The 27042-nt window shown below is 35.7% G+C and overlaps 1 protein-coding gene across 1 annotated transcript in view; it reads left to right on the forward strand.

Annotated features, from left to right (window-relative positions):
• The window catches only part of LOC122816063 (sulfotransferase 2A1-like), a 371350-nt gene that overhangs the window by 48374 nt on the left and 295934 nt on the right, over positions 1 to 27042 (forward strand). The window contains exon 3 of the mRNA XM_044088877.1: positions 22519 to 22727. Within this exon, the coding sequence (XP_043944812.1) occupies positions 22519 to 22727 (209 nt within the window). The remainder of the gene's footprint in view (positions 1 to 22518; positions 22728 to 27042) is intronic.

A 27042-nucleotide genomic window follows, 5' to 3' on the forward strand; every position in this document is an offset into this window, starting at 1 on the left:
GTGGTATTTGAGCACTGTTGCACCACCTTTTCGGTTTTGTTGTCTGGTTTCTGGTGCTGGTTGTTATGGAGTCCCCAGAAACTTTGAATCTGTCACCTATTTCTGAACCTGGGCAAAATGCTGAACTACTACTTATTAAAAAAGATGTAGTGGAACTCAAAGGGGAGCTTACTCGTTTAATTGAACTGCTCTCCCAGTCTCGTTCTAGCAACACTAATTCCTTTGCATCTTTTGATACTTGTAAGGAGGACAAGGAGCATTCCATTATGGTGACTACTAACTGCAGTCCTAATTTTTCATCATACCACCTTAAGAAACGTGGTGATGCCATCACGACGGCTCAGGTACACTATGGCGAGCCTGAATAGCATCCTTTCAGTGATGGTAAGCAAGTTACTGAAGCTGGAAACATTACAGCTTCTTTTTTGCCTACAAGTACTGGTAGGTCAAATTGTGCGGTGCACTTTGGAGCCAAGATCGACAATATTACGACTAATACTCCAAACACAACACGCCGAAGTGAGTGCCAAAACGACAGCTTAAATAAAGGTATGACTGTTTCTAACACAGATACTGTAAAGTCTACTGCCCGTTTTAAGGGGAATTTTCATTCTAACAGCAGGGACAATACTTCTAATGAAGTGAATGCTAATTCAGTATGTGCATGTAAAAATTCTGCTGCTACTAAAGTAAATATTTGTGTTAACAAACCAAAGGAGTATTATGGTGCATTGGTTCAAAAACATTTTTCTTTTTCTAACACAACTAGTATTGCTAAAACTTCTTTCAATGGAAAAGACAATGGTTACAACAGTTAAAAATATTTGAAAGAGATGATTTATACCTTTGAGAAAAGACTGTTTAAATACAAGATGTGCTAAATTGAAATATGTTTCTGAATGAATGTATTAAAAAGAAAGTAGTGCCACAAGGTTTAAGAGTATTTAAATTCCCTTTTGGAATTTATTACAATACAGAAATTGTTAATGTGCTCACCACTATGTTTGATAGGTGGGGATTTGAACTGCTTACTAAGAGTGTGTTCTATTATGAGCAAATGGAAGAAAGGTTGCACAAAGAAGTTAATGACCTTAATGAAATGATTTTCAATGACTTATTATTTGCACAGTATGAAGGTTTTTATAACAAGGTGATAAGTAGGGTTGATAAGAAATGTGATAACATTTTTAACAAGAAAGTTAAAAAACTAGACAGAGATTGTAAGCAGGACAAATACTGTAAGGTGTATCCTATTGATAAATTCATTTTTAGTGACAATGACAAAGCTGATTGTTTTTCTACAATACAAAATTGTGAAGTTGATTTAGATCATGTGGATTTGGAATTAACAGGAGAGGAGGAACACTTTATTGAGGGAGAAGGTAGTAACCGGTTAGATTATCAGGATTTTCCCCTTCCAAGAAGCTCAGAAAGAATAACGAGTCACAAACAAGTGAATTATCAAACTTACAGCAATGTAGCACAACAGTACAGAGGTCCTCCCAGATGGTAGGAAATTTAGTCCCAGTTATACAAGTTAGTAATGTCCAGCACACTTTAAATGGTTTTCATATTTACAATTACACCGATAGGGTTATTTCACAAGAATATTTTTCCCTATTTTCTAAGGGATTTAAATTTGTACTTACAAAAATCCCGGATATAGCTGATACATTGGTTGATGTGCAACTTTATTTGAGAAAAATAAATTTAAAATTAATGTATTCTAATAAGGAAGAATGTGATACCACCATGTGTTCCACTACAACATTTTGAAAATGTAGTGTGTACAATCCTCCCCTACATCCACTCATTATTACATTTGAGAAGGTTATTAAGGAAAATATTTATTTATAAAATATGGGGTAATCAAAGAATATTCTCAAATCTTAGTATAAATGAGAGTAAATTACTAAAAAACTTAAGGGAGGATAGAAGTATACGTGTTATGACACCTGATAAGGGTGGTGGAATTATTTTATACAATTGTGATGATTACACAAATACTATGCAAACTATTCTATTCAATGTTGAAAATTATTCCACATGTTCTAGGAATGAAATACACATTTCTTATCATAGGATAGATAGTTTTTTATATGAGTATGTCATGGATCAGAGGATTTCTAAGGCGGATTATGATTTTCTCCTGAATTTGCACCCCAAAATTCCTGTCATCTTCGGTATACCGAAAGTACATAAAAATATTGAAAACCCACCTTTTAGGCCCATTGTCGCAGCTGCTGGTTGAAAAACATACAGTTTAGCTGTTTACATGGATAGAAAAATTAAACATGTGGTTGAACAATTCCAACATTTGGTCAAAGATTCCTGGGATTTTTTAGGAGGATTAAAAAGTGACCTGTGATGTGCTGATTCTTTCCTTTTGACCATTGATGTACAAGACTTGTTTTCCTGTATTCCCAAACAAGAAGGGTTACATTTCTTTGAAGAAATACTTTATACTTCTTCGAACCTGCACCCTGATGAGATTAGTTTAGTTTGTGAACTCATGGGACTCATTTTGGAAAACAACTACATATATTTTGAGGGTGAATACTTCCAGCAAGTCAAGGGTGTAGCAATGGGAGCAGCTTGTGCTCCAACATATGCTAACTTGGTCTTGCTGGGTTGGGAAAGAGAACATGTTTTTAAAAGTGAGTTCTTTTCTAAGGTTGCATTTTATTGCAGGTTTTTGGATGATATTTTTATTTTATGGAAGGTATCGTCTGAATCCATTCCAGTGTTCATTCAATACCTAAACTAAACTACCAACTTTCTAAAATTTACATTTGATTTTCATAAACAAGAAATCCCTTACTTGGATACTAAAATAATTAAGGACCATGAAAAGTTTATATCTAAAATCTATCGTAAAAAAAAACGTTTTGTAATAGTTATTTACATTTTGATAGTCATCACCCAATGTCACAAAAGAAAAGTATTATCAAGGGACAAGCAATCAGGGTTGCCAGAATGACGTCTTTAAAACAGGATGTCATTCAGGAATTTATTTGCCTAAAAGACATGTTCCTTCAGAGAGGTTACCCTGGTGACTTTATTGATGCAATACTTAGTGGAGTATTAAGTGACTGGGGTAAAAAATATATTCCATTATTAGGTAGAGGTTTGAATAAAATGAACAATACAGGAACAACTATTGAGACTGTGAACAAAGTTGATTTTCAACAAGCATTTATTGTTGAATATAGTCCTTTATACCAGCAGGTTAAGGAAACACTTAATAAAAATTAGAGCATTTTCAAAACTAATAACGAAATCTTTCAAGTTTTAGGCGAGAAGCCTGTATTCTCAATCAAGATTGGCCCTAACTTAAAAACAATCTTGGAAAATAAAAATAAAAATCAAGGTGAAGATGTAAATTTAAATGGTAGTAGACCATGTGGTAGGTGTGCTTACTGTTCTTACATTCTACAAGACAACTTTATTTCTTTAGATAACAAAAATAAAAGTATAGTCTAAGAAGAGGCAACTGCTATTCAAGTAAATTAGTGTACATCGCTAGGTGCAATACTTGTACAGCTTTTTACATTGGGAAGACAGAAAGGCTATTTAAAACTAGAATATATGAACATCTATACGATATAAAGAATAAAAAGGAAACCAATGCCTTGTATAAGCATAGTACCCAATGTGTGGATTACAGTGGTTTCAAATTTGCCATAATAGATTTAGTGAATATTGAAGTCAGGGGTGGAGACTGGCAAAATGCTTTATACAAGAAAGAACTGTTATGGCAACTAGACTAGCTGCAAACTTCCCCCTGGGGTTAAATGATTATTTAACTATATTACCTATATTGAAAGAAAAGGCAGGACATGGTTAAATGTCTTAAACTGGTTGAATGAGAATATGCACATATATACATAAATGCACCCTAATATTTGCTGTTGTATTTTTAATTTATGCTAATTTTATTGAATATTTTCTTTGTGTAAAACTGTTTAATACAAATATGAATTTTTTTTAAAACAGCATTTTTTTGCACTAGCCTTGAATATCCTGTAATGAACCTTTTAAAACATGTTTTATAACTGGGGGTGAAACAGCCAATCATTGTTAAGCCTGTACTATTTAAACATAATTTTTATGATCGCTGGGTTATTCTGACGAAGTCAACTGACATTGATGAAAGCACTTAATTTTATACCTGGAATAAATTGTATCTTGTGGACTCAAAACAGTACTGCTCTTTTTTTGTTTCATTTGTGATATTTGAGCACTATTACACCACCTTTTCGGTTTTTTGAACCTTCTTCATATCCCCAAAAAACAGCACCATAGTTCCCCATTCTAAAGACTTAAACCTTGCCTGTGCTATACATAGGACCTGCTGGAGAGACAGGTATGTATCCCAGAAACTATCCCTTCTCTGGAACAGCCTCCCCATCCATGTAAAGAAGAGCTCCTCCGTAAACCAATTCAAGTGTAACTTGGACAATTGGATAGGGAGAAAGAAATTCATCCCTGATTTGGTACCTGCCTGTAATGGACACAGGCAGTATGACAATGGTTCATCTCCCATTCCCCTGCTTGTAAACGTTTCATCTCCAAAGCCCCTTCGTACACTTTTCAACAGTAACAGAACTTGTCAGAGATTAGGTATGTGTAGCTAGGCTTAAAAATCCCCTAGCCATCATTAGCCTAAATACACATCTTTGAACCTATGACTCTATGAACATTGCTATACTAGGGATGGCCTGTACCTATCCCCTTTATGCTTCTGAATACTGGCAAAAACTTTATCCGTTCCCATAATGCCCTTTTTTAGGCAATATCAAATGGACAAAGTTACATACAGAGCAAAATCAACTCAACTGAACCTCAAGGTATTACTGATCAGTACCACGAACCTAAAAAAAAACTACAGTCATGTTCACACTTTAGAATATAGACATCTGTGTAGTTACCAAGACATGATGCGGGTGAAACAGCCAATCATTGTTAAGCCTGTACTATTTAAACATAATTTAAACATAATTTTCATGATCATTGGGTTATTCTGACGAAGTCAACTGGCACTGATGAAAGCGCTTAATTTTATACTTGGAATAAATTGCATCTTGTGGACTCACAACAGTAGTGCTCTTTTTTTGGTTCATTTGTGGTATTTGAGCACTGTTGTACCACCTTTTCGGTTTTGTTGTCTGGTTTCTGGTGCTGGTTGTTATGGAGTCCCCAGAAACTTTGAATCTGTCACCTATTTCTGAACCTGGGCAAAATGCTGAACTACTACTTATTAAAAAAGATGTAGTGGAACTCAAAGGGGAGCTTACTCGTTTAATTGAACTGCTCTCCCAGTCTCGTTCTAGCAACACTAATTCCTTTGCATCTTTTGATACTTGTAAGGAGGACAAGGAGCATTCCATTATGGTGACTACTAACTGCAGTCCTAATTTTTCATCATACCACCTTAAGAAACGTGGTGATGCCATCACGATGGCTCAGGTACACTATGGCGAGCCTGAATAGCATCCTTTCAGTGATGGTAAGCAAGTTACTGAAGCTGGAAACATTACAGCTTCTTTTTTGCCTACAAGTACTGGTAGGTCAAATTGTGCGGTGCACTTTGGAGCCAAGATCGACAATATTACGACTAATATTCCAAACACAACACGCCGAAGTGAGTGCCAAAACGACAGCTTAAATAAAGGTATGACTGTTTCTAACAGAGATACTGTAAAGTCTACTGCCCGTTTTAAGGGAAATTTTCATTCTAACAGCAGGGACAATACTTCTAATGAAGTGAATGCTAATTCAGTATGTGCATGTAAAAATTCTGCTGCTACTAAAGTAAATGTTTGTGTTAACAAACCAAAGGAGCATTATGGTGCATTGGTTCAAAAACATTTTTCTTTTTCTAACACAACTAGTATTGCTAAAACTTCTTTCAATGGAAAAGACAATGGTTACAACAGTTAAAAATATTTGAAAGAGATGATTTATACCTTTGAGAAAAGACTGTTTAAATACAAGATGTGCCAAATTGAAATATGTTTCTGAATGAATGTATTAAAAAGAAAGTAGTGCCACAAGGTTTAAGAGTATTTAAATTCCCTTTTGGAATTTATTACAATACAGAAATTGTTAATGTGTTCACCACTATGTTTGATAGGTGGGGATTTGAACTGCTTACTAAGAGTGTGTTCTATTATGAGCAAATGGAAGAAAGGTTGCACAAAGAAGTTAATGACCTTAATGAAATGATTTTCAATGACTTATTATTTGCACAGTATGAAGGTTGTTATAACAAGGTGATAAGTAGGGTTGATAAGAAATGTGATAACATTTTTAACAAGAAAGTTAAAAAACTAGACAGAGATTGTAAGCAGGACAAATACTGTAAGGTGTATCCTATTGATAAATTCATTTTTAGTGACAATGACAAAGCTGATTGTTTTTCTACAATACAAAATTGTGAAGTTGATTTAGATCATGTGGATTTGGGATTAACAGGAGAGGAGGAACACTTTATTGAGGGAGAAGGTAGTAACCGGTTAGATTATCAGGATTTTCCCCTTCCAAGAAGCTCAGAAAGAATAATGAGTCACAAACAAGTGAATTATCAAACTTACAGCAATGTAGCACAACAGTACAGAGGTCCTCCCAGATGGTAGGAAATTTAGTCCCAGTTATACAAGTTAGTAATGTCCAGCACACTTTAAATGGTTTTCATATTTACAATTACACCGATAGGGTTATTTCACAAGAATATTTTTCCCTTTTTTCTAAGGGATTTAAATTTGTACTTACAAAAATCCCGGATATAGCTGATACATTGGTTGATGTGCAACTTTATTTGAGAAAAATAAATTTAAAATTAATGTATTCTAATAAGGAAGAATGTGATACCACCATGTGTTCCACTACAACATTTTGAAAATGTAGTGTGTACAATCCTCCCTACATCCACTCATTATTACATTTGAGAAGGTTATTAAGGAAAATATTTATTTATAAAATATGGGGTAATCAAAGAATATTCTCAAATCTTAGTATAAATGAGAGTAAATTACTAAAAAACTTAAGGGAGGATAGAAGTATACGTGTTATGACACCTGATAAGGGTGGTGGAATTATTTTATACAATTGTGATGATTACACAAATACTATGCAAACTATTCTATTCAATGTTGAAAATTATTCCACATGTTCTAGGAATGAAATACACATTTCTTATCATAGGATAGATAGTTTTTTATATGAGTATGTCATGGATCAGAGGATTTCTAAGGCAGATTATGATTTTCTCCTGAATTTGCACCCCAAAATTCCTGTCATCTTCGGTATACCGAAAGTACATAAAAATATTGAAAACCCACCTTTTAGGCCCATTGTCGCAGCTGCTGGTTGAAAAACATACAATTTAGCTGTTTACATGGATAGAAAAATTAAACATGTGGTTGAACAATTCCAACATTTGGTCAAAGATTCCTGGGATTTTTTAGGAGGATTAAAAAGTGACCTGTGATGTGCTGATTCTTTCCTTTTGACCATTGATGTACAAGACGTGTTTTCCTGTATTCCCAAACAAGAAGGGTTAAATTTCTTTGAAGAAATACTTTATACTTCTTCGAACCTGCACCCTGATGAGATTAGTTTAGTTTGTGAACTCATGGGACTCATTTTGGAAAACAACTACATATATTTTGAGGGTGAATACTTCCAGCAAGTCAAGGGTGTAGCAGTGGGAGCAGCTTGTGCTCCAACATATGCTAACTTGGTCCTGCTGGGTTGGGAAAGAGAACATGTTTTTAAAAGTGAGTTCTTTTCTAAGGTTGCATTTTATTGCAGGTTTTTGGATGATATTTTTATTTTATGGAAGGTATCGTCTGAATCCATTCCAGTATTCATTCAATACCTAAACTAAACTACCAACTTTCTAAAATTTACATTCGATTTTCATAAACAAGAAATCCCTTACTTGGATACTAAAATAATTAAGGACCATGACAAGTTTATATCTAAAATCTATCATAAAAAAAAAAAACGTTTTGTAATATTTACTTTTTGATAGTCATCACCCAATGTCACAAAAGAAAAGTATTATCAAGGGATAAGCAATCAGGGTTGCCAGAATGACATCTTTAAAACAGGATGTCATTCAGGAATTTATTTGCCTAAAAGACATGTTCCTTCAGAGAGGTTACCCTGGTGACTTTATTGATGCAATACTTAGTGGAGTATTAAGTGACTGGGGTAAAAAATATATTCCATTATTAGGTAGAGGTTTGAATAGAATGAACAATACAGGAACAACTATTGAGACTGTGAACAAAGTTGATTTTCAACAAGCATTTATTGTTCAATATAGTCCTTTATACCAGCAGGTTAAGGAAACACTTTATAAAAATTAGAGCATTTTCAAAACTAATAACGAAATCTTTCAAGTTTTAGGTGAGAAGCCTGTATTCTCAACCAAGATTGGCCCTAACTTAAAAACAATCTTGGAAAATAAAAATAAAAATCAAGGTGAACATGTAAATTTAAATGGTAGCACACCTTGTGGTAGGTGTGCTTACTGTTCTTACATTCTACAAGACAACTTTATTTCTTTAGATAACAAAAATAAGAGTATAGTCTAAGAAGAGGCAACTGCTATTCAAGTAAATTGGTGTACATCGCTAGGTGCAATACTTGTACAGCTTTTTACATTGGGAAGACAGAAAGACTATTTAAAACTAGAATATATGAACATCTATACAATATAAAGAATAAAAAGGAAACCAATGCCTTGTATAAGCATAGTACCCAATGTGTGGATTACGGAGGTTTCAGATTTGCCATAATAGATTTAGTGAATATTGAAGTTCGGGGTGGAGACTGGCAAAATGCTGTAAACAAGAAATAACTGTTATGGCAACTAAGAATAGCTGCAGACTTCCCTCTGGGGTTAAATGATTTTTTAACTATATTACCTATATTGAAAGAAAAGGCAGGACATGGTTAAATGTCTTAAACTGGTTGAATGAGAATATGCACATATATACATAAATGCACCCGAGTATTTGCTGTTGTATTTTTAGTTTATGCTAATTTTATTGAATATTTTCTTTGTGTAAAACTGTTTAATACAAATACAAGCAATTTTTTTGCACTAGCCTTGAATATCCTGTAATGAACCTTTTAAAACATGTTTTATAATTGGGGGGTGAAACAGCCAGTCATTGTTAAGCCTGTACTATTTAAACATAATTTTTATGATCGTTGGGTTATTCTGACGAAGTCAACTGGCATTGACAAAAGTGCTTAATTTTATACCTGGAATAAATTATATCTTGTAGACTCACAACAGTACTGCTCTTTTTTTGTTTCATTTGTGGTATTTGAGCACTATTACACCACCTTTTCAGTTTTTTTAACCTTCTTCATATCCCCAAAAAACAGCACCATAGTTCCCCATTCTAAAGACTTAAACCTTGCCTGTGCTATACATAGGACCTGCTTACTAATCTTTACATTAATTTAAAAAACATGCTGTTAATTAGCGCTTTAAAGAAACCAATATGGTTATCATACAATATTAAGTAGAAGGTAATCCATGGTTATTAATGGAATGTTTTTATATATATATATTCTTTCAAAGAAATAACATTTATTGCATCTTAGTTTTTTTGGAGCTAAACACAATGTACATTTTAATCACCTAGGAATTTTAAATGCTTGGTTTCTATTTTAATTAGTGTTGAAACACAGTGGTTCTAATTACTAAATTCATTGTAATGTACACTTGCAAAAGGTTTATTTTGTAGTTTTAAAAGTCCTTTGTATTTATGCTTGGGATAATGGGATTTATGTATGAAAGGGAATAGTTTCTTTAAAGCGCTAATTAACAGCACGTTTTTTAAATTAATGTAAAGATTAGTAAGGTATAAAAGGCACTTGTTGTAACAAAATGGTGTCACTTGAAAAAGCTCAGAATTTTCTGAGCGAAAGCGCTTGTGTTTAAGGCTTATTTAACTCGATTGTGTTTAAGGCTCATTTTATTGGATTAAAGCATTCTTTTTTATCGACTACTTGCTGGCTGTTCTGCTTCCTGGTTTTTTGGTTTGATTGCTTATTTGGTCCTGTGCAAACCTCGGTCACTGTTTTTTTAGCTATTGTTAACTCCCCAAGTGATGTCAACATCCTGCAGAAAGGCCTCGCTGAAACCAACGACTGGTGTCAGAACCATGGCCTTAAGCTCAATGCCAAAAAATGTGCCATCATCCCCTTTGGGAAAAATTCAGTTTCCATGAATTACCACATCAATCATAGTCCACTGAGCACAGAAGGCATTATAAGAGATTTGGGAACACAGGTTGACAGTAACCTTTCTTTTGACCACCACATTGCCACTGTGGTCAGAAAATCCTTCTATGTGGCATATCTCATTACTAAGGGTTTTGCATCCAGGCAGAAAGAGGTCATTGTCTCCCTCTACTCTTCCCTCATTAGGCCAATCATCGAGTACAATGCCCCATTTGGCATGTACCTCACTAGACACGTGCAACAACTGGAGAGGCCACAAAAGTACCTCACAAAGCTAATCTTAGGCCTTAAACAGTTGTCCTATATAGACAGACTCAAAAAACTCCAACTATTCTCTGTCTCATATCACCTACTTAGAGACAATCTCTGCTTGACTTACAAAGTAATGTCTGAGCCGGGTCTATCTTAGAAGATCAAATGTGTAGGTGATTGAACACCTAAACTTTGATCTTCTAATATGAAAGCAAAAACGGTGAACAGCCAATTTAATGCAGGGAAAGATTTCTCTTAGCCATTCACTGGATTTTGCCATTTTATGTACTGTATAGCGATCTCAGAATTAGTATATTTATTGGGGGGTGTGGGGGGCACAATCCCCCACATTGGGGGTGTGGGGGGTGAGGCCCTCCAGTTAGTTTGGATCTACAGTAATTTTTTTATTTTAGTAGCCAATGGACGTGTTTCCCTGGGACGTTCAATGTTTTTAGTTTCGATATTAGAAGAATGATGTTTAGGTGTTTGATCACCTAAACATTTGATCTTCTAATATAGACCCATCTGAGCCAGCTCTGTTAGGAATGCTACATTTGAAGAAATCCCAATCCCTCCGCACCACATGTTCCAGAAACCTCAACTTTATTACCCCAATCAACAGAACATGCCAGAGGGACAAGTTCATAACCCAGAGACTGCCCATGCTATGGAACAGACTTCCTATACATGTCAAACAGAGCACCTCACTGTCCCTCTTCAAGAGAAATCTTGATGAGTGGATGGGAAATAGAAAATTCACCCCGGAGATCACTCGAGTGACTCTGCTCGACAGAGGCACTGGGAACTAATGTTGGGCAGCACGATGCCAGGGTAATCCTATGGACTAGGCTTGTAAAGGCTCCAGGGCCATTAGCTTAGTACACACCTATGAACCTATGAATGAAAGGCAGAGAGGCTGCAGTGGAAAAAGTAGAGGACACTTTAAATTCTGATGTTGTATTCCAGCAACACTTGTTTGTGGATGATTAAACTGTAGCTTTGGTGAGACAAATGTGAAGCTGAGTTTTTCTATTACCCAGTTTAAGCACAACCTAGACAAGTGCATGGGGAATAGGAAATTTATACCAAGCCTGGCACCCATGTCACTTATGGACAGAGGTAGCTTATAAATTCCTGGACCTCAACATTCTATTTGGATTTAGGACATTGATATTCTTTCAGTAAAATTGTCTAGTCTTAGAAATGCCCCCCCCCCAGGTCATTAGCCTATTTACAGTCTATGAATCTATGAATCTGTGTTACTCACTTGATTATCAACTGGGTCATAGATTGAATGCAGTAAATCAAAATCGGGGAAGTCATCTCCACAAAGAGACTAGTCACCAGTGGAGTTGCCCAGGGCTCTGTCCTGGGATCTCGCCTTTTTGGCATCTACTTTTCTGAAGTATAAGCCAACACAAAAAGGCTCTGCCTGACTAAGGTTTCAGATAATTGCAAGCTCAGAGCAATCACTGTATCCCCAAATGAATTAGCCATTCTGCAGGAAAGTTTGTCACAAATAAAAAAATGGTGCCAAAATCATGTTCTAAAACTAAATGCCAACAAATGCATTATTCTATCCTTTGGGATTATGCCAGACTGTATGATGTAATAATTAAGGTCTTTGCCTGCCATGCACAAGGTACAAGGTTTGATCCTGACATATAGCCAATTCCTGTTTGGAGTTTGAACATTTTCACTGTGTCTCTCTTTGGGATTTCTACAGGCTCTGAGAAAGGGTTTCTAGCTCAATGGAATTGTGGGCAGTAGCACAGACTTTAGATGGTGCCCTATGGTGCAAGTGCTAAATAGACCAACTACTTTGAGTAGCTACTGTGGTCTGCAGTATCCTCAAGACAGGAGAACATAGATCACAGACTGTGTGCCATGGTATGACTAGCCACTCAACAATCTAGAAATATGGCTCTAGATGATTCAGTTGTGAGGACTAATGTCACTAAATGGGCATAGGTATTTGCCAGTGAAAAGTGGGTTTACAACCTACCTCACTCCAACCTACACCACAGACCCATGCAAACGGCGGAAGGGGTATATGTGCCACTGTTGGCTAGTGTGTGCCTGCCATAAAGCTCAGCAGCCCTGAGTCAATATGCTACTGGCTGGCAGGTGTCCAGTTGCCCAGCTTGGGTTACCTGGGATAGCTCTGGTGAGTCCAAGCTGGATGTAAAAACAATGAACCTGCCAAACATGAGCTAAGAATTGATATCCATATAGATTCACTGACAGAACAGAGCTGAAAGTAGATGGTATGATGGTAAGGAGGAGGCTGAACATCATGTGTATCCAGGAAATAAGATTGAACAGCAGTGCAGCAAAGCCACTTGGCTTGGGCTCCAGAGTCTACTATTCAGGAGGAGGACAGGCTAGAAATGGTGTGGGAAATGTGGTGAAGGAGAAGCTTCAGAAGGCAGTGAGGGATGTTGACAGAATTAGTGACAGATTCATGGCAATCAGACTCCAGCCTAATGATAGGCAGTATTCATAATCTCAGCCTAGGCCCCACAGCAGGGTTGAGATAGTGAGGAAAAGAGTCCATTCAGACAGCAGTTGCAGAACCTACTAAATAAAGCAATGATGTTACCAATGCAGCAGATTACCTGAGAATTTCAAGCAGGTTTGATTAGGCAGGTTGAAGTTTGATAAAAATAGGGGCTCTGTAGAGAAGGGTTGGGTATATGTATACTGTGGCTTTGCGTATTTTTGCATCTTCAGTTAAATAAGGCTTAATCCTCTAGATGATGCCAAGTTTTTGATATACTCTTTATTATTTTACATGGATATCAAATTTAATGTTTTGTCTACTATTAGTCCTAGAAGCCTTAATGTGTGAAACTGTTTTAGAAGTTAAGGTGAAGCTGAATTTGTTGCCATGGAATGGTATGGTAGTGATAAAGAATATATATATATATATATATATATATATATATATATATATATATATATTGGTGGGGGGGGTCAATAGCAGTTGGGAGCCATTGAGCCATGTCTCTACAGAGAGAGAAAGGACTCTTGAGAAAGCTTAGTAGCTTTTTGCTAGTTGTAGTTACAGAGATGAGCAGTGAGTAAAATGCTTACTGTATGATTAAGGTATTTTGGTTGCTTTGTGTAGGGCATTTTTATGAAAATATAAAATAGGAGTTAGTGTAGGATGGAGTCTTGGCAGAGTAAACTGGAACAGTGTGAAAGGCAGAAAAATTATCAGTAAAATGCTAAAAGAAAACAGAAAAGTTTATGGCATTATAAGAGAAAATGGATGGAAATAGATCATTTATTTATTCAATTTCTTAATGTAAATAGTGTAATAAATTATGTTAGATGACTTATAGGATATCTGTCGTGAGGGGGTAAATGCTGATATAATTTTTTTGGCAGATATATGATTTTTAAATATTACAAAAAGAAAGCAGCTGGAAGTATTATGGAATAAAAATAATATGGAACCTTGGTTTGGAAAGATATACAAGTTTAGTAATACTTATTAACAAACATGGTATTGTAATTTTAGATAATATAATACTTAAGATGGAAAGAGTTTCTACTATTGATCTAAGACATGACTGTTCTAGCAAAAATAATATTGATTTATGCATACACTTAGTATAAAAAAGAGAGAACAATTATTTGAATTGATTATGCCATATGCTTTATTTAGCAGCTATTTAATAATTTATTTATTTGCAATAAAGATAAAGTGATGAAACATATTTAAAGGTTTTGAGAAGTGATGACAGCTGGACATATGGCATTGAGTTATGACAGGTAATCTACTTTTGTCAGGGTTGTATCAAAGGCAGAGACAGATTATATAAATTATATTCAGAGACATGAAGAGAAGTGCAGTGAGAGACAATATGGACAGATTTTTCAGATCACCAATGCATATGGGCAAAAACTGGAAAAGATGAAAGTACTATAAAGCAGGGTAAAGCAAAAAAAAGATCAAATTGGTTAAATATGGAGAGGAATAGATTGGGTTCTGAAACTAAAGAGCCATGGGTAAATCATGAGACCATAATTTTATCTATATACATTGGACAGATTGCTGGTTTAAATATAAAAAGAAATATGAAAGAATGCATTGTCATGTTGAGAGGGAATGTGTAAAAGATAAAAAGAAATAATGTATAAGGGGATGGTGGAAGAGATTATTGCAGCTTTGCAAGAAATTAGTTATGTGTATTTTAAGGAAGGAGAGGAGGTTATATGAGAAAAATAGAAGGAGACTGGAAAATTTGTTAAAGAGGCAGAGCTATATGGTTCAATGGAAAAATGAAGTGGTTTCACATTTTGTGGGTAAAAAATTACAAAACAGAAGATGATAATAGAGAGGTTAAGATTGTCAGATGGTTCTGAAATAAGAAGAGAGAAAGACAGAGACCAAAAAATAAATTGTAGGATTTTTGACAAGTTTACAGAAGAAAAATGCAGTCATAAGAGACAGAGAGTGGATTGTGGGGTGTTTAAGATCAGGAAAACTTAATATTAAAGAAAGAAATGTGTTAATATTTACTGACATAAATGCTGTTTAATAAACTTCAGAGTTACTGAGACATCTTCAGTGGCATCACTGACTGCCTAGTAATCAGAGTTTAAGAGTTTTAAACAAAGGAATAATCTTGTATTAACTTGAATATGGACTAACCATAATAGCTGGAACCTCAAAGGAAAATGCCACCACCTTGCAAAACATCTCCATTAAAATCTGCAGGTTCATTCTGAACTCCCTTATTAATGAAGACCAGTACATAACTCTTGCTAAAGCTAAATGGCTCCCAGTACATTTTAAAACCAGCTTTCTACTATAATAGCTAAGTTACAATGCCATTTTCTCTTAAACATCTTCCCCTCTCACTCATGACCTTTTTTACCAAACTCCCAACATATTATCTCAGGTGTATAGATCTATATCAAAACAACCTACTAACCACCAAAACTAAATGTCACTGCAATGACCCTGCATTCTCTGTCCCAGCACAAAAACTATAGGACTCCACTCCACTTTCAAGTCAGTGACATCCAAATCTACTCTGACCTAAGACAACAGCTCAAGGAATAACTGTTTACCCCAAAGTGTAGCTGCAGTCACACAGGTCATGTTACATGAACCCTGCAGCTCTCTCTCACATATATTTATCCCTGCTTCATCTTCCTTATCCCATCTTCTCATCCCATCACTTACTGCCGCTCATGTATCCTACCTCCCTCTTATCACACTTTTCTCCTTTCAACTCCTCTTCCCTCTGCATGCCTCTCTCTATTTCTCTGTCTTCTCCTCATGGTATCCTTTCCTGCAACTATTATCATTTGCCCCCAGAGTTTTCATTTCTGCCTATAAAATGGCATGTTGCTATCTCTGTAGCATAAGTTATTTCAGTCATTATGGCTACATCTTAATAAAAAAGTTCTGATAAGCATAATATCATTTTTTCTGTCCATGCTTTGACTTTGTAAACTGCTTCTTGAACTAAATGTTGTAGCATATTTTTGCATCTGTAAATATATATATATATATATATATATATATATATATATATATATATATATATGTGTGTGTGTGTGCGTGTGTGTGTATGTGTGTGTTTTACAGCATATCCTTGAATCTGTAAATATGTTTTGATTATTTCTTATGTGATCCTATTCATGTGAGCTGTGTCTGCAAATGGTCAATTGAAATTGGCACACTGCCCTGGTAAACAAATATAAATAACTAAATAAATAAATAAAATGAAGCTTAATTCTGAAGTCATTAAATAATATGCATAATAAGCATAATTAAATTTAAAGGTATGTTGATCTAATAAACACAATTATTATTAATAATGCTTTAAGCAAACATGCTCAAAAATGTAGACATTTTAAAATGGTTATATACTTTTTTGTTTGTTTTGAAAAGGTACAACCAAACACAAAAGGGCAAAGTTGGATAACTAAATTCAAATATAAAAAATAGTATGGCAATTAAAATTAAATGCCACAAAACATAATGGCTTGAATAATAACATATCTATTTCTACCCTTTTAAATATGTATGCTAAGTTGTTAAAAACTGGATAATTCCATATAATTGTATCTAATTATACATAACTGAATATAGCATTATTGCATTCGCTGAAATTACACTTTGCAATTATATCTGAACGGATAGTCTTTAACATTTTTATGTCATTACGTGTTTCACATTGTTCACTGCAACAGTTTATTGGATGATTAATTGTCATGCGATAAGCAAGGAGGTAACCATTTAAAATGATGGGACCCACTTCAGTGAGTCCTAAAATATTGAGTCTGAAAGACCAAAACAGTGGACTTACATATACCAAGTCTGAGATGGCTATTTTTTGGAATATTACCTTTTCTCCAATGTATAGCTATCGCAAAGATGGTATATTCAGGTTTTAGGGGTGTGAGAGATTGCCCTGCCACATAGAGGGTGCAGGGGGGGTTGCCTCTCTGCAGAAAGCAAGTTTAAAGAAGAAGAACAATAGTCAATATTCATTCTTCTCCTGTATTTTCAGTCCTTTTTCTTAATGTGCTGACACTCATTGCTATAAGTGTTAACATTTCATTAGAGAGCAGAACAAGGAATTACATAACATTGTTGAAGGATGGCTCATGTTTATTCTGAAAAAGTCTATGAAGTTTATAAAGAAAAAAGTGCTTAACACTAATAGAGTATGGTAAAGTGGAGGCATGGTGTGCCTAGTTCCACAAGGTAGCATTTTTGTGGTTCTTACATTGTTGTTTTGAGGCCCATAAATGTCATTCCCGGAACTTTTCATTAGCACCCCACAAAATATGTTGGATTTTGTCATGATTTTGGATGATTTGACTTTTGAGTCAGTTGATACAGGTTGTATGTAAACAAATCATTATGATGAAGGAAAGCTCCCACAATTGATTCAAATGAAGATTTTTTTGTGACTTCACACAGACACAATAACAGATTACACCAGGGAATCAAATTTCTCTTCAGTCTGCTGATTTACATATATCAGACGATCAAGACAAAAATTTCCTGTGAACCCCTCTACCTAATTTAGATAGTCCATTCAACAAAAATCCAAGATTTAATGATAAACCAACTTCAAGAGGTGACACCTTAAATAAAAAAAATGAATAAATTGGAAAGTTACTTAGATATATGGTACTGCAGCTGAACAATTGTTTTAGGGAGAATATTAAACACAATAGAGTTTTGAATGGTCTAAGGCTTTGGACATTTCAAGAAGAAATGGAAAATGGTAAACATTGTTACATCATGATTTGTTGTTCTTTTATACATTTGAATGTGAGTTCATGCTAATTGTAATGCATGACAGGGACCGGCAGATAAAGATATTAGTTAAAGACATAACAAAGTTAAATTATTCCATCATTCAGAATGAATTTGCATTTCATGCATTATAATGCTATTTTTACTAAGGTTAAAATGCAATTCAATATATTAAAAGCAAATAAAAAATGTTACCAAAAGAAAAATTATTACAAAGGTGTAGGGCTTATTTGTAGGCCAGATCTTTAGAGAAAAAAATGGCATGATTTGAAAATAGACAAATCTATCTGACAAACATCTGATGGAGGAAATAACTGGCAAAGCTTTTACAGAAAATTATTTGGATTTTTCTCCCCTCTATCATTCAGAATGATTTGTCAAACACACAGATCAAAGCAGAATAGCCCACAACTGTGGCCTGAGCTACAATTGCAACCATAAGGATTAGGCTATGTCTATATGATTTTACAGCAACACAACAAACAATGTTAATAACATAGTCAGGGATAGGGTCAAAGAACAAGAGGCAACAATGATTACAACAAACAGTTTAAAAGGTACTGCAGTTGGTTTTGAATTGTTTGAATATTCAATATTCATTCTTCTCCTGTATTTTCAGTCTTTTTTCTTAATGTGATAACATTTCATTAGGGAGCAGAACAAAGAATTACATAAACTTGTTGAAGTATGGCTCATGTTTATTCTGAAAAAGTCCATGAAATTTATAAAGATAAAAGTGCTTAACACTAATACAAAATGGTAAAGTGCAGGTGCGGTATGCCTAGTTCCACAAGGCAGCATTTTTGTGGTTCTGATATTGCTGTTTTGCTATGCTGGACATGCTGCCATTACTTATGTAGTTTATAGCTCTGGTTTTAAGGTTGAACTCCTAAGATGTCATCCCTAGAACTTTTCAACAGCACCCCACAAGATGTTGGATTTTTTCATGATTTTGGATGATTTAACTCTACTTTTGAGACAGTTGACACAGGACGTATCTAAACAAAATGAATATGATGAGGCAAAACTCCCACAGTTGATTCAAATGAAGTAATTTCTGACTCCACACAGACACAATAACAGATTTATTTATTTTTATTTATTTTACATTTGTTGATTACAACAGGGAACCAAAGTTCTCCTTAGTCTGATGATTTACATTTATCAGAAGGTCAAGACAAAAATTTACCTTGAACCCCTCTACCTAATTTGGATAGTTTGTTCAACAAAACTCTGAGATTTAATGATAAACCAGCTTCAACAGGTGATACCTTAAATAAAATAAAATGAATAAATTAGAGAAGTTACTTAAATCTAGGGTGCTGCAGCTGATCATTTTTTAGGGAGAATATTAAACATGCAGTTGAGTTTTGAATTGTCTAAGACTTTGGCAATTTCAAAAAGAAATGGAAAATGGTTAAAGTTGTTATATCACAATTTGTTGTTCTTTTATACATTTGAATGTGAGTTCATGCTAATTGTAATGCATGGCAGGGACAGGCAGATAAAGATATTAGCTAAAGGCATGACACAGTTAAATTATTTTGTCATTCAGGACGAGTTGTTTGATTTGCATTTCATGCATTAGAATGATATTTTCAGTAAAGTTAAAACACAATGCAATATATTAAAAGCAAATAAAAAATGTTAATGAAAAAAAGTTATTACAAAGCTTGCAGGGCTTATCCATTGCCCAGATCTTTTGAGAACAAAAATGGCATGATATGAAAATAGGCAAATTTATCTGGCAATCATCTGATAGAGGGAATAACTGATAAAGCTTTTACAGAAGATGCTTTGGATTTTCCTCCCCTCTGTCATTCAGAATGATTAGTCAAACACACAAATCAAAGTGGAACAGACCACAAGTGTCACCTGAGCAATTGCAACCACAAGGATTGGGCTGTCCATATGATTTTACAGCAACACAACAAGCAGCGCTAACAATGTAGTCAGGGATAGGGTCAAAGAGCAAGGAGACAATACTTACAACATACAGTTTAAAAGGTACTGCAGCCGGTTTTGAATTTTATGACTTTATGATGACTTATTTCAATTTAGCAGATTTTATAACTGATGACTAGTAAAATCTTTATGAAAGGGGATTCACATTTATATTGGCAATGCATGTGAACTTGGCTAGAACATTAATTGAATTATGTTTATTTACCAGGAAATTTGACTTAAGTTTATTTTTAACCACAATAAAGGTGTTGAATGTGGTAGATCTAAATTATATAGGGAAAGTATTTTAATCCATCTTTGCATCCAACAGTTACATTATTTGAATGAATATGTGAATCAGACATAGTACACATTTTCAAACAACTGTAACAAAACATGAATTTTATTTATGAAATCTTGAAAGGAAATTATTAAAAGATCTGAGTTAGAACAAGACTGTTTTCATAATGTCCCAGATAAGGATAACAGTCTTCTGATTATGGATTCAGTAGACTATTTCTAGAATGTTTTGTATTTTGAATGCCCTATTTATAATCATGTGTCCAAAAATGGAAATAACATTGCATCTAAAATATTGATTTGTATTTAACACAATTATCTATTCAAAAGATTATAACATTGATATTATACAGATTTTTTTAAGGTAGAGAAAACAGTTAATTCTGACACTTTTTGGTATACCTAAAGTATATAATGACATGAATAGCCCATGTCTACATCCAGCTGTAGTATCTGGTGTGTTAATGAAACAACCATTGACAATTTTTATTGATAACAATATGAAGGCTTTTACTGAAAGAGTTCTTTATATTTGGAAAAGATTATTGGCATTTTTATGTAGATTAGAGATAGATTACAGTTATTTACAGTAATTCCTTACAACACTGGTTTAAGCTACTTCAATGGAACACTTCTCAGTTGGGAACATTTAACAGTTGTTGAAATTAAATGCACTGGACATGTATAAAAATTTCATTTTACTCAACAATTGTATTTAAAGGTAACATAATATTATCAGTTAAATGGTGTTGCCACTGGGGTGGCAGCAGCTCTCATATACACAAATATCATTTTGTGATATTGGGAAAACAACCATATATTGAATTCATGGCTTAAGCCTCACTTAAAACTTTATGTTCTTAAGTGATATTTGTATTCTACTCCCCAATAATAAATTATTGGAAGAGGTTATTAACTTCACAGAAACCTCTACCAAGTTTATGAATTTCACTTATAAATATTCCAGTGAAAAAAATAATTATTCAGGTACAACTTTAATGAAGGATACAGTAAATAAATGTTAGAAATAAAACATTTTTAGGAACCCTGTTTTTTCTAATCTGTATGTTTAATTAAACAGTTGCCACGCTATGCAACAGAAAACAGTTTAGTAAAGGTAAGGATAATTAAGGATATCAAAGATTGTATCAGATGAGGGGTCACTTAAACATGAAATTAAGAACATGAAAAGGATGTTCATTCAAAGAGAGTATGCCAGATATTTATTAGACTCTACAGGGTTGTCTTACAAAAGTTGTCCCTATAGTAGGTTAAGGCAGAAACTGGAAGACGTGTGACCACAGTGATAATTTGATGGAAAAACTAAGAGATGTTCTTCATTTTGTCTGTAAGCATAGTCTAAATATAATTAAATTGGCCGTTGTAAAGAATGTAAATTCATCAATGAGAGTAATCATGTTTCTGTGGGAAATCATGATTGGGTAATTTCATGTAAGAGTTGCACCAACTGAAACACAAAGCAACTTGTGTATCCCATGTTGCATATTATATAGGAAAATCTGAAAGATATTTATAATCTTGATTACAATATTCATAGACAAGACAGTAGTAATGATTTGAGCATTCATGCATAAAATTATAAAAGAAATGTAAGATGTTTGTTATTTTTGGTTTTGAAAAAAATACAAATAAACAGGAGAGCTGGAAGCATGGAGACCACATTAAAATATGAAGAGTCAGTGTGACAATCATGATAAACTTTTCTGAATCCAGTTTAATATGTTAAGTTGCTAGCCAAGTTTACATTTGTACAGCCTTGACCTGTAATTACTTGGCATTAATGTTAATAATAATAAATTGGTACTTCACTGTGCATACCATTAACTGAGCATATCTTTTAAATGATTGTCAGTACAAATATCAAATGTGAATGTAAAGTACAATATATAAATATATGTGACTTCTGAACTTTGTGGATGGAGAAAAATGTCAATAGCTGCTTGATCAAACACAGGTGTTGACATTTGCAGATTGTCGACAGGTGTGCTAGATCAAAAATCCCCTAGGTGGGGGAATGTTCCCCTTTTCCCAGAGATTGTGCATTCTCAGAGCTAGCATATATATAATTAGTTGGGGGGGCACAACCCCCCCACACATACACATGTGGGGGTGCAGGGATGCTTTCTCCCTTGCAAAAAATTATGTTGTTTTTTGTTTGTTTGCATGTGGCAAGGATTTTCCTCACAAATGGGTAGTAGACGGTTGATGTTTGCATTGTTGACCTTTTGTGGTTGATGTTCTTGCCATTAACATTTTGCTGTTTTGACCATGGTATATAGATATAAAATTTATTTTAAGTATTTGACAGACTAAAGCTAATGGAGACACATTCAGGACCTGGTTGATAAAATTGTTATAAGTGGGGATAGTTTTCTTCTTTTTAGACAGCTCTATATGAATTAAAACTTATTCAGATATTTACTTTTTGTTGGTAGGAACTATTTGGATGCAGGAAATTCTAACTCTTATCCATAGCAATGGAGACACAGAAGTTGCTCAGTCTATACCTAATTGGGACAGGGTACCCTGGATAGAACAAAAGACAGGAAGGGGACATCTAGAAAAACGCCCTTCCCCTCGACTCATAACAACGCATCTTTCTGCTCACCTTGCTCCAAAATCACTTTTCAGTTCTAAAGCAAAGGTAAGAAACATGAGTCAAAAAGAATAATTGTGTATTAATGCTTCACGTTTCATATCATAAAATAACAATGAAACTTTCAAGCCTCTTACACCAAACAAAAAAGAAAAAAGCACAAGCAATTTATATGAAAAAGTGCATGTTATACTCAGAAGCATCTATAAAAGAATGAGAATGAGGGTTGGGAAAAAAAAAGTATGTGTTGGTTAAGTAAAATGTGCCGCTATTATGGTATGTAGGTCAGAAACAATCAGATAGTGCAGATCAACTCCTTTTCTGCCTTCACTTCTCGGTCTCTCAGTGACTTTATTCAAATCTATGCTCATGGCCAAAATATGGAGAATTTCTGAGGATACAATGGTAAGATTGACCAAATCAGGCTCATAATTCATGATATCTGAGTATTTTACACTCATGTTTTTCCATATTTTACTTTTATGATCATATCTTATGAACAGAAGTAGTGAGCATTCTGCTGACTATTGCTTCTAAGGTAGCTAACAACACCAACTTGTTCACCAGGTAGACCCACTGGACACTGTCTTTTTTCAGGGTAATCATGGAGAATTTCTGGTTAAGTGACTTGTACAAGGTCGCACAGTAAGAAAATGAGGGTTGAGGGGAATCAAACCCTGTACTACAGCAACTACAGCTCATAGCCTTAACCCTCTGCATCAACTGAATTGAACATTTATATATATATTTATATTTATATATAGTATTTGTGTGTGTGTGTGTGTGTGTGTGTGTGTGTGTGTGTGTGTGTGTGTGTGTGTGTGTGTGTGTGTGTGTGTGTGTGTGTGTGTGTGTGTGTGTGTGTGTGTGTGTGTGTGTGTGTGTGTGTGTGTGTGTGTGTGTGCACGCACCTGTGTGTGTGTGTGTGTGTGTGTGTGTGTGTGTGTGTGTGTGTGTGTGTGTGTGCACATGGCCGCGCAAGTGTGTGTGTGTGTGTGTGTGTGTGTGTGTGCAAATGGCTGTGCACGTGTGTGTGTTTGTGTGTGTGTCTGTGTGTGTGCGTGGGTGTGCGTGTGTGTGCACGTGCCCACACACATGTGTGTGTGTGTGTGCGCGCGTGTGTGTATGTGTGAGTGTGTGTGTGTGTGTGTGTGTGTGTGTGTGTGTGTGTGTGTGTGTGTGTGAAAGTCTTCCCATATGGAATAGTGATGAATGATCATTCATAAAACATTTGCTCCATCATACCTGAATGACAACCCTACAATATATAGTCTAAGACTGAAATAAATGTTTTTTTAGTAGATCAAATCTCCCTTTACTGTCCTTGTGGGAGAAGCCTTCTACCCCTCTCAAAATTCTGTAATTAGCTCTACATTTGCCTAATGATTGAGAATTTTGGTACTCCTCATAAAGATGCACAGCAGTGGCTTACAAACAATAATCTCCCACTCACAAAGGATCACCATTTTAAGTGTTCAGGTAGTTTACAGCATGACCCTCTAGTCCATAATCACATGCAGGGCAGCCATTAGAAGCCTGTCTTCACCAGCTATACACAGCTCATGCTGGACTTTCAGTAGTCTTATCTCATAATATGACCTCATGAACAGTAGTGGCAAGGATTTGTTAATCAATTCCTGGTAGGAAATTTGCACAGAAAATGCAAAGTTACACTTTACAAAGTACGTTTAGCATAGCAGTAGAATAGTTCATGATTTAGGGGTAAGACATCATTTGGCATAATGGACAAGGTCTTTGCCTGTGATGCACAAGGTAAAAGCTTCACTTCTGACCTCCGGCCAATGCCTGTTTGAAGACTGCATGTTCTCCCTGTGTCTCTGTGGGGTTCTTCCCACCTCTGAATACGCTGAGTGTTTCCATCTCAAAGTCACCAATGACTGGAGTTCTGGGCAGCAGCACAACCTATACATGGTGCCTTATGGGGAGAAGAGTTCCATAGATCAACTGCTTTGGACATCTATCCTGGTCATTGGTGTAAAAATGGCTCTAGGTGATTTGATCTTGTTGACTAATGTCACCAAAATGGGCATGGGTATTTGCCAGTGATAAGAGGATTAAGGACCCGACCTACTCCTACCTACACCAATGACCATTGCTAAAGGTGGGAGGAGTGTGCATGCCCTATTGGTTAGTGTGTGCTCAGCATAAAACCCAGTAGATCTGAGTCAATATCCTACTGGGTGGTCGATGACTAGTTGTCCAGCCTGGGTTACCTGCGATAGCTCTGTTAAGCAAAGATTGGATGTAAATCCAATCAACTTGCCAAACATGAACTAAGAATTGCAGGAAGTAGATGACATGATGCTACTGAAGAGGATGAAGATACTATGTATCCAAGAAATGAGATGGAAGAGCAGTGTAGCAAAGACAACTTTGCCTGGGATTCAGAGTCTACTACTCAGGAGGAGGACAGGCTAGAAATGGTTTGGGAATTGTGGTGAGGGAGAGGCTTCAGAAGACAGTGAAGGATATCATCAGAACTAGTGACAGACTCATGGCAATCATACCCCAATGTAATGATAGAACAGTATTCATAATCACAGCCTATATCCCATAGCAGGGTTGTGATAGTGAGGAAAATAGTGCATTCATAAGCAGATGCAGGACTGACAAGATAAAGCAGATTAGCAGGAACTGGTGCTGATAATGGATGACTTGAATGCATATATCAGGACAGACAGAATGGGATAGAAGGACTGTCTAGGGCCACAGGAATAAAGAATGAGAGGCCATTTTAGACTTTTGTCAGACAAATGTCTTAATAGTAGCAGGCACAAGATCACATACAGGAGTGGCCAACATGAAACTCGGGTGGACTTCTTGCTAGTAAAGAAAGGGCACAGGCATAGAATCAATGATAACAAAGTCATCAGCAGTGAAACAGTTAGCCCACAGCATAAACCACTGGTTGCCACAACCAGATGCAAGCAATGGTCAGAGAGGGCTCTAAGGTTAACATAGACCAGGCTGAAGACTTGGAAGTTGACTGGAGAGAAAGTACAACAGTTCCAGGAATTACTCAGGTATCTAGCAAACCAAGAAGAGGAGGAAATAGGAAATGCCAGCACCTCAAAACAACATCCGTGAGGGTGTGCCAAGCCAGGTATAGAAATAAGGTACATAAAGAAAGCTGGTGGTGGAATGCAGAAATCCAGGAAGTCATCAAAAGAAAGAAAGAGTGCAGGAAAAAGTGGGAGATAGAAAAGATGGACCAGACTAGGAAGCAATACTGATTGTCTAACAAAGAAGCTAAAAAAGGAATTGCAATGGCAAAGAACAGGGCATGAGAGGCACCCTATCAGCTTGTGAAAAGCAACCCAGTAGGTGGCACAATGAAACTATATCAGGCTGCAAGACTAAGAAAGAAAGATAAAGAAGAGAGTCAGACACCATTCGTAAGGGATTACCAGCACCAACCTGCTTGCCAGTCCACAGGACATCAAAGGCAGATGGAAGGAATACTTCCAGCAGATTCTGAATGAAGAAAACTCCTTAGAAGCTGTACTGCCATAGACACAGCCTACAATGCGAGAAGAAGAGGATTCCACCCTAGAAGAAGTAAGAATAGCACTTAAGAAAATTAAGTCAGGGAAAGCAGCAGGCTCAGATGAGGTCACAGCAGATATGATAAAGATGCTGGGTGAGATAGGGGAGAAATGGCTCCTGAGGGTACTTATACCAGTGTGGAGAGAAAGACATATTCTGGGTGGCAGGAGAATCAGCATACTACTGCCAATGTATGAGAACAAAAGGGACATCCATAACTCTGGGCAGTACAGAGATGTAAAACTCCTGTCACATTGCATGAAAGTTATGGAGAGGGTGACTAATAAATGGATACACAGCAGTAGAAAGTAAGATGGAGAATGACAGTTCTGATTCAGATCAGGATGCATACAAGTGACCCCATGTTTGCAGTAAGACAAATAGTTGAGAAGAAGCTAGATATGAGGAAAAAGAGTCCAACTGGACATTTCTAGACTTGGAGAAAGCATATGATAAAGTCCCAAGAAAGCTGATTTGAGCATTACTGCAGTAGTTTAAATTCCCAGAAACACTGGTAGAATTAGTGCAGACTATGTACAAGTACCCAATGACTCATGTATGAACAGTGTTCTGTCTCACAGAGAGGTTTTCAGTGGGAGTGGGTGTGCACCAGGGTTGAAGTCTGAGCCCACCGCTGTTCATACTGGTGATGGACTACATTAGCAAACAGGTCAGAGGAGACAGATCAACAAAGTTGCTGCATGCAGATGATGTGACATTACAAGTAGAATCTGTGCAAGAAGTAAAGCAAAGGATGGGGGAATGGAATGCAAAATAGAAGGCACATGGAATAAAG

Source organism: Protopterus annectens, chromosome 1.part1, assembly GCF_019279795.1.
Source record: "Protopterus annectens isolate FY-2018-M chromosome 1.part1, PAN1.0, whole genome shotgun sequence".
Classification (NCBI taxonomy): Eukaryota; Metazoa; Chordata; order Ceratodontiformes; family Protopteridae; genus Protopterus; species Protopterus annectens.